Genomic DNA, 19,987 nt, shown 5'->3' with positions numbered 1-19,987 from the left:
ATATAACTTACAGGTCACATGTCTCAGGTAAAATATACATGTATGTGTTTGTCAAATTTAATAACTGATAATGACAAAATATATTTTCAAATATCATGAATATAAAATGAAATAATAAAACTAGTTGAACACACAGCTTAATTAAAAAATAAATGTCTCATGACTATTAGTTTTGATATTTATTATTATACCCTTTAAATAATTTTTAATCAGTTTTAAGTCTTTTTTATAATAATTCTATTTTTTGGTAAGTCATGTAAGTGAAGAATAAATGAATATTATTTACAATGCATGCCTTTTTTTTTTTTTTTATAGACAAAGTGTTTCTCAAATTATTTTTCTAAAATCAAAATGTTTTATTATTGTAGATAAACTGATCTGCATTCAACATGGTTTAACAAATGATTAAGATTGTCTTTAGGACTTAAGCTAAATAAAATTTAGGCATTTCATTATTTCTTTTTTGAATAGAATATTTATAAGTATTTGAAATATTCATTACAGCAACATTTGATAATATTTTTATTGTCATATGATATTTTGAACATGATCCATGTTTTAGAGGTTAAGCATTTCTTTTACTTTTTGTTCTTGGGTAAGAGACATTATAATGAGAAGGTAATTAATTTTACACACTCTATCCTTCTAGGAATTTCATATTGTCCACTATTTTCTATTACTAAATTATGACCAAAAATTCTCTACCTATTAACACAATCAAGTTTACAGTTTTTATCATAAATTTTTATTTTTAGATTTTGATTTAAATTCAGTTTTTATTAAGGACTTTAAGAGTCTTAATTCATTCAAGTCCCTGCAATTATTAACTTTATCTGAAAGGCCTAGGTCAATTGACATATTCTTTGTAAATCATAGTAAATGTATACCAAGAATATGTATCATGTCAGTCCAGCACTATTGACTATATAATACACTGGAAAAAAAATGATTTAAATAATAGACCATAAAAGTATCACCATCTTTAGAAGTGCACTTCATTTTTTCTGGAGACAAATTTTGAAAGAAATTCACCAAACTGAAGATAACGTATTTAATAAGTTTCAAGACAATTTCTTTAAATAATTTCTTTTCATAAGATTCACTTTATTCAGATATATATATATAAGGACATTAGATGTTATCAAAATTTATTGTAAAAGGATAGATATTGATCATCTTATTTTTATATTTAAAATATACTTGCATGATTATTAGTTTTTATTAATAGTAATAACTCATTTAATAATGTTAAAAAACGATTGAATACAATGTACAACATGTACATTTATACAAACCTTTTACTTAAAAAACAATTATTAAAAGTCTGTATATTTCAAATTCTAGTCAATAACTTTATCTTTGACTTTTTGCCATTTTTACTCAAGATTCTTACTATAAGAAGTAATTATAAAAGAATAAGAAACAAAACAGTATGAAATAAAAATAACAATTAAAAAAAAAAAAAATTTAAATAAAATTAAAGACAAAAAATTATAAAAATTTAACAGACTTAGTAAAACAATATTTTATTCTACATTTTCCAAAAAAGGTGAAATGTCAATTTTAAAAGAAACCCAAATTACCTGTACAGGTGAATTTTAATAAAACATACCAGCTAAAAACTTCAGGTTGATTTTAACAGGTAACATAATTAGAGAAAAAATCAACCTATGATTTATGACCCCCAATAAATGGCCAACATCTCAATATTGAATACCCAAATAAATGTCCACCATTGGATGTTGACCATGCAAGAGGGTGGACATTAGTAAGAGGATGTCACAGGCTGTACTGTACCATACGTATGCAAGACTTCATTCACTCTTGTTACAGTTTCAAGGTATTTTACTAAATTAAAGACATAATACTCAATCAGCAAACTCGTTAGGAAACACCTTGAAACTGTAACAATAGTGGATGTTGTCTCGGATGCGTACATTTACTGGTAGTTTGAAGGCCTCTACGAAATGCAAGAGCTACATTTAGGGGAAGAGAATACGCTTATGAATGACGATTGAACAAATATCATCCATGGGAACCCTTTTGAACAACCCTTTGTGAGCCCTCCTCATCTTATCAGGAGGTAGAACATTATGGATGTAAGAAACAATACCACAGTCTTTGTAAATGTGGAAAATCAGCTCTCCGATTGTGAATAAACATGTATTTGCGGCCTTACAAGTATGCTGTTTGGGAACTATGTCCTTACCTAAAAAAAATACCTTGAAGCTGTAAAAAAAGTGGATGAAGTCTTGGCTGCGTATGGTATTTGTAGCAAAGAATGCTCAGGATATACTATCTTATCCACCACATGATATATTTCAAGCTTAGCACTAAGTTTAGAGGCAGGGCAGACACTAGAATCATTGTGCATGTGTCCTATGCAGTGAAACACGAACTTAAACGAGTCATGATTCGAATAGTCGTTACTGATGATCCTGTCATTACTGTTTCGCTATTCCGTGACATAGGGGTAGACGAACTATGTATTGTCCTTGGGAAGGCAAAACACTTTGGATTAATATCTATCAAAGGCCTTTCAAATGAACTAGGCAATGAGTGTTCACACACACACGTATTTTCATCCATGCCTTTACCGGTTGTGATACGGTTCTCTGTTTGCTTGAAAAGGAAAAAAAACGGCGTGGGAGACATTGATGGCATTTGAAGATGTGACTTTAACATACAGAATGGTGATTAATCATCCTAAATCACCGGGGTGTTACTGTTAGATCGCACAAACTTATCAAATGGGGCTAACATGGTTAACGAAGCAAGAAAATAAATATTTGCACAACGGGGAAGGCTAATTGAGGTTGTTGCCTCAACTTGGTCTAGTCTTTTCCAGCATGTTAAACATGCAATAAACTCAGGTAGGTGTTTAGGGGGACGAACTTTGGGTTGGCTCTTATGTAACCCAGTTCAGGCGCTAATGGATGGAGAAGGGATAAAGAAGATTCCTTTTAAAAAAACTGTTTCTGAGGCCTAATCATTTTGTTAGAAGTTTGTATATTGTGGATGTAAAAAAGAATGCCGCGGTCGTTGTGTATGGGTTAAATCCCCCCCTTTTTTTTGCACTGCCTTGTGTGCATGTTGTGGTACCCATGAATAAACATGTTGTTTGGCCAAATAGTAGTAATTTTAGAAATGTTTTAGTAATTAAGTGATTTTATTTTGTTTTAATCAATTTATCCAAAGAACTTCATCGAAGATAGGGCTTGAAGGTTACCTTTGAAATTTACGCCAATTTTGTTACCAGAAGTGTCACTTTTGTATTTAAACATTTACAACAGAATAGAATTAGTGGTTTGAAGGATAACTTAAAGCCACAAGTTTAATGAGCAGGACAAAAAAAAACATTTTCTTCACATGCTGAAAAAAGTTGAATTTTTAAAAAATAATAAGATATTTCTATGTTCACTATTTTTTTATATTACTGGGAGTAAGGGTTTTACAGATATACGTGTCATACATTGTGTCCTTGAGAAGCAACATAGAAAGGTTCCTGGATAATGTAATGATAGTAGCATAACGTTAAAACGCATTTCAATTTATCTTCCTAAAAAATAAGCTTATTTTAGTACAACGTCCGACATGTTGGATTTTACCGGAAGTAGGGTTTTTAAAGACATCTATCTATGTAATATATCCCAAAGTAGTAAGAAACAAAGGTTTGAATTAAATAGTATGATAGTAGCATGATAATAACACCTATTCACATACTAGCCTTCGATATTGGGCTGATTTAAGTATGATGGCGCTATTTTGTATTTTAGCAAAAGTGAGACATTTTTTCAAAGACCTCCCTATCTGAAATCAAAAAGTAATAGTTGATGAAGATCTATGCCAAATTTCATGCTTGTAGCAGGATGTGCACAATTTTTCACAAAGCCGCCGTACTATTAGTTTTCCTGTTTCCTATTGAATCACTCGTCATTTTTGGGCCCTTGTTTTCCAAAACATTTATTTCTTAATTCCAATAACTTAGGACATGTACCGACCTTAAATCTGCTCAGAGACTATTGAGATGTAAAATCACAAAATTACTGAACTCTTAGGAAAATTCAAAACGGAAAGTCCCTAATCACATGATAAAACACACCAAACCAATGGACACCAACTGTCATATTCTTCACATGTTACATGTTTTATAGCGCTAAACCTCTCACTTGTATGACAGTCGCATTAAATTTCATTACATGTACAACGTTGGGTGAACAAGACAGACATTATAGGTAAACACAGGGGTACAGCAATGTAAAGACATATCTGTGCAAAACTAATATTGGTTCTGAGCGCGTATTCCCGTTCTGCACAAGTAATGGTTTTGGGGAAGTTCATAGCTGCTATACCATGATCTCTTCTTGGAAACCATTCCTGATTCTGTAAAGTTTCTGTAAATGAACTAATATTCTTAAGAAGCACCAATAATTTACAGAAAAGCAGCAATATCTTGTCATGACAAAATGAAATATTGGATCATTCAAAACACTGGCTTTCTATCCCGAATCATGAATTGTGTTGGTGGTATTAAGCACATCTTCTCTGTGTTTTTGTGTTGTTGTCTTGCGCTTCAATTCCGTATTTGCCTTTCATACTGTTTTGATTCGAGCGCTATCGATGAGGCTGAAGAAGATTTAAAAGCGCATCTGACATACAAATTGCATATTATCTTTGTTAAGTTTTTGCATTAGATACATATTCGTAAATTTTAAAACGCCAACAGAAATAAAGAATATTCTCTAGATAAATTGAATTCGAAATTGACATTCGATATCAATATTAATGTATTTAACAACTCTAAACACAATAGTTATTGAACTATCTGTATAACCCCGTCGTTATCTAAATAATCTATTCTATCATTTAATAACTACGGTTCAAATAAAATACAAAGGTTTATATAACAATATATTTAAAAAGTTATATAATGAAACATGCTTAACTTTCAATGATTTTCTCGATAACACCTGATTAAAAGACTTTAGCCAACCCGATTAACAGTCCAACCGCCGATATAGCCGCATACTCAATATAGATTAACCGACCAATCTCTCAGTTAGCCGAGTGTCGGTCGTGATATACAATGGGTTTCAATTAGCATAGCATGAAACATAATGAGATAACAAGGCTTGTTGTGGTGTGACATTTAAGGACATTTAAATAATAGCAGAATGTTTTGCCAGTCATGCGATGCAATTTTGAATATTCTGAATGAACTTGAAGGCAAGGAACGATAATTTACTCAATATTTGTTTTTTAAAAGTTCGTTTACCTGGCGTGAACTGGTTTAGATACACATGGAAAATGTTGACAAACACACACCGATGTACAGACTTGTTTATGCTTTGAAGAAAACTTTTTCGTACTGATTGGAAGAGTAAGTGTTGATATTCGAACCATTTGTTCACGTAAACTAGTTCCTATTTTGTTTTATTCACCTAACATTAAAAGCAAGCACATAAGAATTCGCTACATAAGTTAAGGAAAAGTGTATTGCTATATATCAGTTATGTCAATGAACAAATATATAGAAATAATTATCATTTATAAATCAGTTCTTTATCTTTTAAATGACTGACAAACCACTGATCAATAGTGTTGACAATTCCCTCAGTAATATTCCTGTATGTTATCTTGTACAAATTAAATGTGTGTGTTTTCTAAATATAGTTATCTTACAAAGGACATTTAATAAAAGCAAATGTGTATTTTTTTCGTGATCCGTCTTTATTGTCACATTGCCAGATGTGTGTTGTCATACTATTTTCGATCAAAGAATAGTTGTGACAGTGTAATACTGTTGACATATTATTGAAAGAACATTGATATACATTTTTTTCACACATGCAGACGCAGCAGAAGATAAACAGCTACACCAAAAGTCTTATAATGGTCATAATTTTTATCCTTAGCTTTTTAATAAAAACTTGAAAAATAAATAGGCCACGGGCTTTGCTGATATAGTGCTTGATGCTTAATATAATCATTTAGTTATTATCGACAAAAATAAGAGATAAACTAGTATCTCAATTGTTTGTAAAACAATTGAAAGGTCTTTCCTGTAAAAGTGATGTTTTCGTAATGTTCTTTGTACGACCTTTCGTTCGATATACGACAAGCATACCTTCTGTAACTTTTCGCTTTTTACACTTAATGACCTCATCCGCCTACATTTTTTAGATCGGAAGTATGATATATGTAACACAGGGTAGATGAGCTTTCATTTGATATGCGACAACGCCATGTTTTAAAAAGTTTGATTGTTGCACTTAATAACCTCATCCAACCAATTTTTGGAGGTTGGGAATTTGATATTTCAAATGTATACATCATGACCTTTCATTTGATATACAACAACCCTATCGTAAAAGAAAATTTATTTTTTGCACTCAATGACCCCATCCAACCAATTTTTGGGGGACGTCAATTTGAAATTTGAAATGTACGCTTTATGTTCTTTCATTTGATATGCGACAACCTTACCATTTGAGAAATTTGAATGTTTGCACTAAATGACCCCACCCTTCCCCCTGGGATGAAAAGGGGGGTTAAAATTTTCATTTTTTAAGTAGAGTTTATTAAGACCTTCAATTTGATATATCAGATGACCCCATTTGACAAAGTGCAAATAATGATGCAATATCAACTATATAAATAGAAGTTATGAAACTTACAAAGTCAATGCAAAACATGAAAATTTCAAATTGATTTTTTGGTGTTTTTTTCCATGGAATGTTTTTGGTATTTGGTCAAACACATAACTATGTCCACCTCTTCAATTTCTAAAACATTTTTCGTGGTAAGCTCTTGATGATTCAGAAATACATGCCTCCGCTCGCAAAACTTCAAACTGCATTATCTCTAAAACGACAATAGATATCTCAAATCTGTTAAATGATAAATGATCTACAGTTGAAGGACAACATTATAGAAAAAGAATGTGGACAATTTCAAAGTTCACCAAGGTCACAATTAATCATCAAATATATGATGCAATACAAAACTTGAGAACCGGAAGTCGTAGAGACATGGGACTATCACCATTCAACTCAAGACCACTTGACCTTTCAAATGTCACAAGGTCAAGGTCATAGTATAATGTGAAGGTCAAGGTGAAATTTCATCATGACCTGACATTGACCTCAAATTGAAGGTCTTGAACTACTGATCATCTTTGCTGTTTATAGTAGGTTGATATCTGTTACCTTTAAAAAGATATACACACAATACTATACTTTTAAGAATCATCCCGTCGTAACTTTTGAACAGACAGTCGGAATCTTTTGAGCTCAGTGTATAAAATGTAGAGCTCGTCGAGAGGAACATTTTATACACTGTAAGTATGCAGCAAACTCTTATCGTTTTCTTAATATGCAAGCTTGAAATTGCAGCGTAATTTTTTTTTGCACTTGGTGACCTTTGACCTTGGGTGCAAATTAAAGGTCACATGAACTTAAGATTATTGGTGTAGGTCCCAAGTCTTTACGACTTCCGGTTCTCGAGATACAATTTTTCAAAAATTGTGTATATTTTTTCAAGGGAAATATCTCCTTATAAGGGTTAACAACTAAATGATTGTATATGTTTATTATCATTGCCATTTGGTCTTGTACATGTTGCCGTTTTCAAATCGAATCTATCTTGAATACTTTTTGATAAAAATGTAAAAGAAAGAAATTGCTTCAAGGGGACGTAACTCTCATAGGGAATGATGAAATCCTTAGCAGCCTCATATGGTAACACATCATGATGAGATCTAACTTTTGTCCAAATAAGGTCATGATATCTTTTAAAACATTTAAGGGGGGCCATGTTGAAAAAAATCAATAAAAGGGAGATAACTTCTAAAGGGGATGATGAAATCCTACAAAAGTTCATCTGGTAAAAGTTCATGATGAGGTCTATCAATGATCCATATTTGGTATTGATAACTTCAACAGAAAGGGGATGAGGCCTTGTCAAACAAATGTTGGAAGAAAAAAAAGAAAAAAAAGAAAAAACTAGTATCTCAATTGTTTGTAAAACAATTGAAAGGTCTTTCCTGTAAAAGTGATGTTTTCGTAATGTACTTTGTACGACCTTTCGTTTGATATACGACAAGCATACCTTCTGAAACTTTTCGCTTTTTACACTTAATGACCTCATCCGCCTACATTTTTGAAATCGGAAGTATGATATATGTAACACAGGGTAGATGAGCTTTCATTTGATATGCGACAACGCCATGTTCTAAAAAGTTTGATTTTTGCACTTAATAACCCCAACCAACCAATTTTTGGAGGTTGGGAATTTGAGATTTCAAATGTACACATCATGACCTTTCATTTGATATACAACAACCCTAAAGTAAAAGAAAATTTATTTTTTGCACTCAATGACCCCATCCAACCAATTTTTGGGGGACGTCAATTTGAAATTTGAAATGTACGCTTTATGTTCTTTCATTTGATATGCGACAACCTTACCATCTGAGAAATTTGAATTTTTGCACTAAATGACCCCACCCGTCCGCCTGGGATGAAAAAGAGGTTTAAAATTTTCATTTTTAAGTAGAGTTTATTGAGACCTTCAATTTGATATATCAGATGACCCCATTTGACAAAGTGCCAAAAATGATGCAATATCAACGATATAAATAGAAGTTATGAAATTTACAAAGTCAATGCAAAACATGAAAATTTCAAAATGATTTTTTAGTGTTTTTTTTAAATGGAATGTTTTTGGTATTTGGTCAAAAAATATAACTATGTTAACCTCTTCAATTTCTTCAACATTTTAAGTGGTAAGCTGTTGTTGATTCAGAAATACATGCCGCCGCTCGCAAAATTTCAAACTGCATTATCTCTAAAACGACAATAGATATCTCAAATCTGTTCAATGGTAAATGATCTACAGTTCAAGGACAACATTATAGAAAAAGAATTGGGACAATTTCAAAGTTCACCAAGGTCACAATTAATCATCAAATATATGATGCAATACCAAACTTGAGAACCGGAAGTCGTAGAGACATGGCACTATCACCATTCAACTCAGGACCACTTGACCTTTCAAATATCACAAGGTCAAGGTCATAGTATAATGTGAAGGTCAAGGTGAAATTTCATCATGACCCGACATTGACCTCAAATTGAAGGTCTTGAACTACTGATCATCTTTGCAGTTTATAGTAGGTTGATATCTGTGACCTTTAAAAAGATATACACACAATACTATACTTTTAAGAATCATCCCGTCGTAACTTTTGAACAGACGGTCGGACATTTTTAGGCTCAATGTATAAAATGTAGAGCTCGTCGAGAGGAACATTTTATACACTGTAAGTATGCAGCAAACTCTTATCGTTTTCTTAATATGAAAGCTTGAAATTGCAGCGTAATTTTTTTATGCACTCGGTGACCTTTGACCTTGGGTGCAAATTAAAGGTCACATGAACTTAAGATTATTGGTGTAGGTCCCAAGTCTTTACGACTTCCGGTTCTCGAGATACAATTTTTCAAAAATTGTGTATATTTTTTCAAGGCAAATAACTCCTTATAAGGGTTATTAACAAAATGATTGTATATGTTAATTAACATTGCCATCTGGTCTTGTACATGTTGCCGTTTTAAAATCGATTCTATCTTGAATACTTTTTGAGAAAAATGTAAAAGAAAGAAATTGCTTCAAGGGGACATAACTCTCCTAGGGAATGATGAAATCCTTAGCAGCCTCATATGGTAACACATCATGATGAGATCTAACTATTGTCCAAATAAAGTCATGATATCTTTAAAAACAACGAGGGGGGGCCATGTCGAAAAAAAACAATAAAAGGGAGATAACTTCTAAAGGGGATGATGAAATCCTACACAGCCTCATCTGGTGATACCTCATGATGAGGTCTACCGATTGTCTATATTTGGTCTTAATGACATCAATAGAAACGGTGGGAGGGCATTTAGAAAAAATGTTGGAAAAAAAAACATTAGAAAAACAGTAAGGTCTTTCCCCACGTAGGGGAAAGACCTTAAAAAAACATTAGAAAAACAATAAGGTCTTTCCTCGCGGAGAGGAAAGACCTTAAAAACAGCCAATAAAACACTTAACAGAATTCTAATTCAAGGCTGTGTATTGATACACAGATAATTCTTTGTTTGGTATTTAATTAGTGTTTGCAATTTTGTTTTGCGTCCGACGCGGTATCTGGGATTTTGGTATATATGTGCAATGTATGAGAAGAAAAATAATTTACACTTAAGGGTGCTCGCGGGTCTAAATCATTTTTTTTATTTAATATAGGATTTCTCTATATTTTTCTATAAATGAACTTCATCTTATACTTAATAGAAAAATGAAATAAAAAAGTGGGGTCACCGTTCATTTACGCTCACAATCTGCCTTCGAAAGAAGCATACATTTTTGTTAATGTCCTTTTTTTCTGTTGAACTAATAGGAGAAATAGCGGTAATATCGAAATAAAAAATGAACTAAATTACAGAAATCGCTTAGATTTTACAATTTTTTAGTTTATGCACAGCTTTTTCGAATACAACAATAAAAAATATAGGTCACCGATGAGTTAAAAAATATATTTCAATTTTAGTGCCCAAAAATGGTGTTTTTGCACCAAAGGGAGATAATTTGGAGCTTTTTCAATGATATCTATACTTTAAAAGGCACCTGGGGCCGACACGAATTGATTTTTTGGAATGATTTTTGTACCATATGATAGAGTAACAACTACAAAAGGTAATAGATAAAATTTGCAATGAAAAATAAAACTTTATTTTTTTTCTGAAATTTTATACCCGCAGCCTCCTATGAATTATAAAATAACAAGGACATATTTCAGTAAAATAAAAGCAAAACAATAACACCGATGTAATGTAGCAAAATTGTATCAATATGCACATGGATAAACACATGAATACGTGCAATAACATTTTTCGATTTTATTTTATTTTGCAGATTGAAGTGAATCTATAACGTCTGTATAATGAAAACTGTATTATTGCCATGGTTTATCCAAGTAAGTAAATTTTAGTTTATTTTTCAAAAACAAGTAACCATTTTTCTGTTATTTGGCATAAGTATTTTTCTCTGGGTTTTGTTATGTACGTGAACACCTAAATGGTGTCGAGTCCAATTTTTTGTCCTCGTAGAACTGGATTTTGCGATCTTTTATCAAGATTAATCAGTTGTAGACTTTATACTTAGAAAAAAGGAGATGTAGTACGGTTTCCATTGATTTAAGAGGGTGGCAATGTTATTTCGTGCAACCTGATTGTCGTTTTTGTTTCACGTTTAACGTGGGTATTTTTCTCTTTTCTATTTGACGTTCAGTCGTGCAAGACAAGTACCTCGTTAAACGAGTTAAACGTATTTAATTTTACGTGCATCGTGAATTTCAAACGCTTATTTTACCACACCTTTAATTAGCGAATACGTTTATAAAAAGAAATTTAGAAAACAACTGTAATTGCAACTAACAATTATAAAAAAAGCTTAATATGTTTAACGACGACCAGAAAGAGAAGCGCTTGAAAATACCAATATATCGTTCCACAAAATTCGTCTACCTTTTTGGTCAATTTTGTCATGTCTCATGAATATTTCTGAAAATGTAACGACAATACAATATTTTTACGCTTTACTATAAGAACCGCGGTAAAATACAATTATTTGTTGTTAGTGAAGGATGAATCTTTTAGTATAAAACAAAAGGCAATTAATACATTATATTTGATTTGCTGTGCGATACATTGTTCATATTATCTGCCAGGTATCACAAAATTCATTTAATATTTCAGGTCATTATTGTGACGTTTGCATACGAATTAAAATGTCCAGCGCCAGGACATTGGCGTCTCAGAGCACGAAAGTTTTATTGCGGTCAGAGCTATGTGTGTTTGTTGCAATCACCAGAGAATTCGTATCGAGAGACCTGTGATGGACTGGATTATAGCAGCACAGGTATTACTGTTGTTAATTATCAATAGTTGATTGCCCAATGATATATTCTCTCCTACCGTTATGGACTTTTATATACACAAAACTCTGCTTTGTGGGGGAAAAGATAACAGGGCATCTTTTTTTATTACTAAATAAACCTAAATCCATTTACCATATTACCAATATATGTACAATATCAAACATTTCAAAGAAGTCAAATTACTAGTATCAAACACATTCCTCATCAATAGTCAATGTATAGTTACAAATGACGATCTGTTTTACTGAAGACAGGCGCATGCAAATGTCGCGGGGTTAGGTATTTTAGATCTAATACCTCTAACCTTTTTAAACTGTAGCAGACAACAAGATAGGGCAAGGGATACCACAGAAATATTCAAACTCATGAATCGAAAATAAACTGACATTGCCATGGCTAAAATCGAAAAGACAAACACACAAACAATAATAAAGGAAACACAAAATAGAAAACTAAAGAGTTAGTAACACAAACCCAATCAAGAATAGGTGCCCCGGAAAGGTGAGCAGACCCTGCTCCACATGTGGCATCGGTAACAAGACAGTAGGTATGTAAATCAAAAGTCTTTATTCATCCAATACTCATTACGACAGATAAGGAAAGTACTAGTATAGAAGATATATTCACTTGGCTTGTAAGCCAGAGTCTGATGTATCACTGCCCGACTTATTGTTTTTTGCAGGGTGCTAAAACGATTGATAATATTATGGTACTGTCCAATGCATCTACATAACTTACATTGATATTAACACTATTCCAAATTTAAAGTTTTTTTCCCGTTTTCGTTGACAGTTGTGTTCATTTGACTTCTGCGTTGGATGCTTAAATTTATTACCTGATTTGTGTTTATTGTTATTTTTTAAAGAGTATATGACATATAAATAGTTTGCATAATTACAATCCTAGTATCTTTGATGACTTTATTTACCATTAAGTAGGGATTTTGCTACAATAATTAACCGCGCTATATTGCAACATATTCCTCTTCTAATTTCTTTTATATCAACTACAGGCAGCAAACTTATATTTGAACCGTATTTCAACAAAGCAGGATGCAGTTACAAACGATATCAGCCTTTCCCATTTTCTACTGATGGAAACAATGAGTGTGTGTATCAAAAGTCATTTTGTAATGAAGAGGGTCAAATCGTCCACCGCGAAGGAAGTATGATAAATGATACAACATGTGGATGTGATTCTTCACAAGGGTACATTTTTGTCACCACGCCAAAACACAACTGCTATTGTATACCATCACAAGAAGATTGCTCCTGTCACAAACTTTCATGTAATGAAAAAGGTAAATGTTCATATTCAACTTCACGTTAATATATACTCTCAGACTTTGACCTCCATAGTTACAAGATAATTTGTGACAGTGGCAGTCTTCCTCTGTAATTATCTTTTAACTATGGAGGTCAATTTGATTCATTAGTCCTTTATACTACTGAAACATCTGTATTGATAATAAGGGATGATAACACGAATCTTCAATTTGGTTTCAGATTCTAGCATTGCAAATCAAACGGACTTTTTCCTCTTAAAATCCGAATTTAAACTATGAATCAATTAAGTTGTAAAATCTAAATTAGTTACGTTTAACAATCATTTTCGACATACGAAAATTCCTGTCAGAAATATGTCAGTTGTCAATTTGTATCTGTTTGATGTGTTTGAGCTTTTGATTTTGTCATTTGATTGTGGGACTTAATTTTTCCTCGGGGTTCATTTTTTTGTTATTTTACTTTTATCGCATTTCTTAGTTAATTCAACTTACATAATTTATCCACATTATTAGTGTATCTGCTACGAAATGTAAGTATAAAGAAGGTTTTAAACCTAAATGTCAAGGCACATAATCCCTCTATTCCATGTATCAGTAATAACCGTAAGTTTTTCTACTTCGATTTTTCTTATGATAATGTCATATTCAAAATGTGTATTATATATTACGTTATTTTCATAATGCTTTTCAATCCTATTAGATTATTTCATTGTTTTTGCACTTACAGATACACTATGTCCTTTTATTGGTTCTGCTGTTCGGAATGTATCTTGTCCAACAATTGTTATCAGACCGTAAGTTTATTGATTATATGATAAAAAAAAATTATTAGTAAAACCATTCAATATTACAGTTTCATGCTTACTATTTTTAATGAATGGATTTTTTTTCACACCATAAGAATCGTTTTTCAATTCCTTTAAACAGTAATAACCAAAAAAGTGTTGTTGGCTATGAAAAGGCCAAGACATGCAAACCACAATTATTAAGTTAGGTTTGCTGTTTTCTGTATAATCAGTTAAAGTTTTGACATTTATTTTCTATTAAGATGAGTGAATTTTTCGAAAATAACTTTCCACAGGTCAACACAAAAGAATGAGTCCTCAACATCAGTAGACAGATTTACCGACGGTAGAAGTAGTTATTATGAAGGTAAGTAACTATCTCATTTATGTCCTTGGCCAATTATAATAAATATTCTAATAAAATTTAACAAGAAAAAAAAGAATTTCATAGTAGGGTTATACTACTCAATGTTGCATGCTTTGTATCAAACAAAACTAACATGATCCATAGATGTTGTTATCATTGATAGTAGGGAAATTTAATAATCGGAAATATTTTGATTAGCATTTAAAAGACCAATGTTCAGTCATATATCGACCAATAATCTTTAAAAAAAAAAGGAGAGCTGGTCAGTTGTTCTCACCTGTGTCCAACATACTTAGTTTAATAGATATAGAAGATGTGGTATGAGTGTCAATGTGCCAATTCTCCATCCAAGTCACAATTTATAGAAATAAAACATTATATAGGTCAAAGAACAACGAGCATTGGCTTACACTGAACAGCAAGCTATAAAGATCCCCTAAAATTACTAATGTGAAACCACTTAAACGGAAATACCAACGGTCTAATATACTAGTATTTAAAAACCGAGACACGAGAAACACTTATGAACCACATCAACAAACGACAGATTCCTGACTAATGACAGGTGAAAGCCAGAATAACATTATCTGATACATCCTGTAATCATTTCAATATAAAATATACAGAGATAGTAGGTACATACAAATATTATTGATAACACCGGATGAATGGTACGTCAACCATACAAGACCTATCATTGATGCTCAAATCAAAAGTTTTCATGTTAAAAGGCCAAATTCCTTACAAAGCTACGAAAACATTATAAGTGAACCGACAGTTGTGTTGTCAAAAGTTTGCCAGACATTGGATTCTTGTCTCTAATACAAACATGATATTATATATGTGTTCATGTACATTGATGATATGACCAAATGTTAACGCATATATAGTTATATATGTAGGACTCTAAAGTGCGAAAGGGACTCTAAAGTGCGATGGTCACGCTAAAGTGCGATGGTCCACGCTAAAGTCCGATGCCTCCATACGCTAAAATGCGATGGTCCGCGAAAGTATAGACGTACGAAACGTAGTTGGATAATGACGTTAACAGTCGTTTATACAAACCAAACAATGAATATGCCGTGAGATGAAATAAATAATTGAAGCCAACAGATCAGATATAAATGTTAACGTTTACCTCTTACATTTAATGCGTTTTTCTCGGTTTTAGTTTGTTACCCCGATTTTGTTTTTTGTTCATGGATTTAAGAGTTTTGAACAGCGGTATACTACTGTTGCCTTTATTTACGTTAAAACATTGTCGATTTTATTTAGGAGTATAAACGTAAGTAAAATAAAGGTACACGTTGTCAGGGGTAAATCATGAATTGTCCATAAAAACAGCATGTGTACATTGTAAAGTAAGATATAACATGTATTAATACCCGCCACGAAAAGGGGAAAGTTCAAACTACAACCCCGTCATCTTGCATTCAAATTAAAGCTTGTTCAAATAAATTGTATTTATCCCGACAATGACTGAATTTTGTATTTGCAACTGACAACTTTAAGGGGATGTATTTACATTATTAGGCTGTGTAAACGGCAAAAGACATCCAATACTTCCCTCGTCCTGAACATGCATGAAACATTTGCCACTGAACGGCAACTAACAATCAATCCAATACGGCCGAACTATTAAAAATTCATTTAAAGGAAATATAGTATGTTGTGACACCTAAATAATTCTTTAAGCAATTATTACTAGGTCAGTCTTCTAAATTTAGAATCAGTCACAATAGACTACCGGTAAAGTAAAAGCCTATCGCATTATATGTTTTATCATAGCAAACTAGATTTTGCAAAAAGACTTGTTTTTAACATTAGTGCCCTTGAACCTGTCTCTTTTGTTCCATCGCACTTTAGAAAACAAACAATCATCGCACTTTAGCGCGATAAACCATCTTACTTGAGCGTAGACCATCGCACTTTAGCGTGACCATCGCATTTTAGAGTACCATCGCACTTTAAAGTCCTACACACATATATATATATATTAGGTTATTTCTGTTACAGAAAAACAGTATCGCGATCGTGTATTGAAAACATTTGAGCAGAAATCTTTCTCGTTACAGGAAGAACATATAGATTAATATGTGTTTACTTCAGCAAAGCATTAATACTTGTTATGATATCTGTTTTAGCGGTAATTGGTATATATATTTTCAATATAATGTTCGATAACAATAAAATGTTATGCTATTGATAAACAGGTGAACAGATCTTGCAAAAAACTACACTGATCATACTTAATCCAAATACAAATCCATATGATTTCTTTCTCACTACGTTATCAGGGAATTTGAAATAAAATCAATGACAAAGCTGATGTTTTTAACTTTCCAGTTGTAATCTTTCTATGTGTAAGCAATACCATACTATCTGCTCCATTGGATGGCTTTTACATTTTTGCTCAAACGTAACGCGTGTTCTCACTATGTAATGACCCTTCCATAAAACAGCTTCGATATATTTAAAAAGAAGGAGGACATGTTGATTGGATGTTGCAAGAGACAATTACCTTGTCAACGCTCTATAACCCTCACACCAACATCCTAGATCATTACTTCGTTTGCAATGACATCGGATATAATTGACTTTTATAAATGAAGTTTATTTAAATCGCTCTAAGCATTGTATATCTTTTTTTAAACTTTTAAACTTATTAAGTATTCTGAGTCTGTACGAGTGTTACAAAATGAGGAGAAATGATCTCTCAATTTTTCTCGATTTATTTACATTTTTTTGTAACTGCATTAATTTGGGTCATGTATTCATATTATTTCATGTTTTTTGTAGTACTTTTATTTCATTTGATACTGAACTTGTAAGGAATTTGATAAAATAACATTGTAAATATTTGTAGGATTGTTAGAGTGGAATGATGTTTTATATGGCGATCGTTCAACAGATAACAACACAACAGTACAATTATTGGTAGATCAAGATGTATCTGATAATTTGTTGAATGAAACGGAAGGCGATTCGATAGAAATTGAACGATTACAAAAAGAAAAGAATAGGATCTTTATGGGAGAACTTTTATCTGGAGACGAAAACGGTTATATCAAATTTCTAACATTTTTAAAAGCATATTCGGAATATGATGACCTCGTTTATGAAATAGAAAACACAGTTGTAACAGATGACGATAGGATAGCATTTCAAAATTGTCAAAGGAACACTGAACATAGAGCAGTAATATGAACGATGATCAAATTATGTATGACCATGTGTGAACGAAACTTTTAAAAATTATTGAGACAAAACTCAATTTCGGATAAACATGTTGTTCCTTCGATACTTAGGATTATTTGTGTAATTCATTGCTATACACAAAACAAGAACACGCCCGCATAACCGTCGACTGACTTAAAGTAACTTTAACTTATTTGAAGCCTTGATTTTGAGCTTTCGTATTGTCATCTGATAAATTCATGCTGGTTGTAAGGTGCAGTTTATCGGTTTACAGAATATTATTTTCTATTTTAACACGTCCTTATTTTTCTTCTACAATGAAACAACTATTTTTTTTCATATTGTTTCTCTTAATTAATCAAAATAAATAGTCATATTGAAGTGCAAGAAAAAAAATTGTTTTAAAGCGTACTCTCTTGTACCATATACATAAAACAACTACGAGAAAAGTTCTAGTTTCTCCTGATAACGGAGGAATTTTCGGTATTACTTGACTGGGCGGGGTTTAACCGGTTCCAATATGTAATACCAGTCCATCTATAGACAGGCGTGTCCGGATAAACTCATCAATGAAGTGGCCAGTTATTTGCACATTATCATTCTCTTAGTTCATATATATATATATATATACGTACTTATGAATACAATTATTTTCTGTGACTGTATCTTACATTTATTTGTAGGATCCTTTACTATAGATAATTTAGCTGATCTGTAACAATAACATCTTCATGCCTTATATATCATGTTCTGTAGTACGCCGCTAGATTAAAACTGACGTGGAAAAGTAACACATGGCCAGCTCTTTTTTTGAGATCTCCGGTGGTCGTGTGGTCTAGCGGGACGGCTGCAGTGCAGGCGATTTGGTGTCACGATATCACAGTAGCATGGGTTCGAATCCCGGCGAGGGAAGAACCAAAAATTTGCGAAAGCAAATTTACAGATCTAACATTGTTGGGTTGATGTTTAGACGAGTTGTATATATATATATATATATATATACAACTCGTCTAAACATCAACCCAACAATGTTAGATCTGTAAATTATATATATACAACTCGTCTAAACATCAACCCAACAATGTTAGATCTGTAAATTTGCTTTCGCAAATTTTCGGTTCTTCCCTCGCCGGGATTCGAACCCATGCTACTGTGATATCTTGACACCAAATCGCCTGCACTGCAGCCGTCCCGATAGACCACACAACCACCTGGGCTCTCTTAAAAAGAGCTTTCGCTGGCCATGTGTTACCTTTCCACGTCAGTTTTAATCTAGCGGCGTACTACAGTACATGATATATAAGGCATGAAGATGTTATTGTTACAGATCAGCTAAATTATCTATAGTAAAGGATCCTACAAATTAATGTAAGATACAGTCACAGAAAATAATTATATTCATAAGTACGTCTGAGTCAGTGACAACCCTACAACAGATGTATCCATCGGATCGCCATCAATGATGGTGATACATGGCTGTGAACATAATGTATATACAACTCGTCTAAACATCAACCCAACAATGTTAGATCTGTAAATTTGCTTTCGCAAATTTTTGGTTCTTCCCTCGCCGGGATTCGAACCCATGCTACTGTGATATCTTGACACCAAATCGCCTGCACTGCAGCCGTCCCGCTAGACCACACAACCACCTGGGATCTCTTAAAAAGAGCTTTCGCTGGCCATGTGTTACCTTTCCACGTCAGTTTTAATCTAGCGGCGTACTACAGTACATGATATATAAGGCATGAAGATGTTATTGTTACAAATCAGCTAAATTATCTATAGTAAAGGATCCTACAAATTAATGTAAGATACAGTCACAGAAAATAATTATATTCATAAGTACGTCTGAGTCAGTGACAACCCTACAACAGATGTATCCATCGGATCGCCATCAATGATGGTGATACATGGCTGTGAACATAATGTATATACAACTCGTCTAAACATCAACCCAACAATGTTAGATCTGTAAATTTGCTTTCGCAAAATTTTGGTTCTTCCCTCGCCGGGATTCGAACCCATACTACTGTGATATCTTGACACCAAATCGCCTGCACTGCAGCCGTCCCGCTAGACCACACAACCACCTGGGCTCTCTTAAAAAGAGCTATCGCTGGCCATGTGTTTCCTTTCCACGTCAGTTTTAATCTAGCGGCGTACTACAGTACATGATATATAAGGCATGAAGATGTTATTGTTACAGATCAGCTAAATTATCTATAGTAAAGGATCCTACAAATTAATGTAAGATACAGTCACAGAAAATAATTATATTCATATGTACGTCTGAGTCAGTGACAACCCTACAACAGATGTATCCATCGGATCGCCATCAATATATCTATCCGTTTAGTGACACTGATCTATAG

General features: G+C 32.7%; 1 protein-coding gene across 2 annotated transcripts; it reads left to right on the top strand.

Moving 5' to 3' along the window:
* Nucleotides 1-5,218: 5,218 nt before the first annotated feature.
* LOC139499159 (uncharacterized) lies at nt 5,219-18,008 on the top strand. Of its 2 annotated transcripts, XM_071287842.1 has the most exons (8): nt 5,220-5,380; nt 10,954-11,014; nt 11,796-11,958; nt 12,990-13,277; nt 13,990-14,056; nt 14,344-14,414; nt 16,490-16,567; nt 17,281-18,008. In XM_071287842.1, exons 2-8 carry the CDS (start codon nt 10,982-10,984, stop codon nt 17,619-17,621), a joined length of 1,041 nt encoding a protein of 346 aa, XP_071143943.1. In that variant the 5' UTR covers nt 5,220-5,380; nt 10,954-10,981; the 3' UTR covers nt 17,622-18,008. The 2 variants fall into 2 exon arrangements, with proteins under 2 accessions (XP_071143944.1, XP_071143943.1); XM_071287843.1 differs by lacking the exon at nt 16,490-16,567 and having other exon boundaries at nt 5,219-5,380.
* Nucleotides 18,009-19,987: the final 1,979 nt, after the last annotated feature.

This window comes from Mytilus edulis, chromosome 12 (genome assembly GCF_963676685.1).
Source record: "Mytilus edulis chromosome 12, xbMytEdul2.2, whole genome shotgun sequence".
Taxonomy (NCBI): domain Eukaryota; kingdom Metazoa; phylum Mollusca; class Bivalvia; order Mytilida; family Mytilidae; genus Mytilus; species Mytilus edulis.
This window is presented reverse-complemented; position numbering and strand designations above follow the sequence as displayed.

Excerpts from the sequence above, each read along its gene's own strand:
- LOC139499159 (XM_071287842.1), top strand. The coding sequence starts at position 10,982 with ATGAAAACTGTATTATTGCCATGGTTTATCCAA. Across the intron at positions 13,278-13,989 it reads ACTTTCATGTAATGAAAAAG|ATACACTATGTCCTTTTATT; the intron begins GTAAATGTTCAT and ends TTGCACTTACAG. Across the intron at positions 14,415-16,489 it reads TAGAAGTAGTTATTATGAAG|GAAGAACATATAGATTAATA; the intron begins GTAAGTAACTAT and ends TTCTCGTTACAG.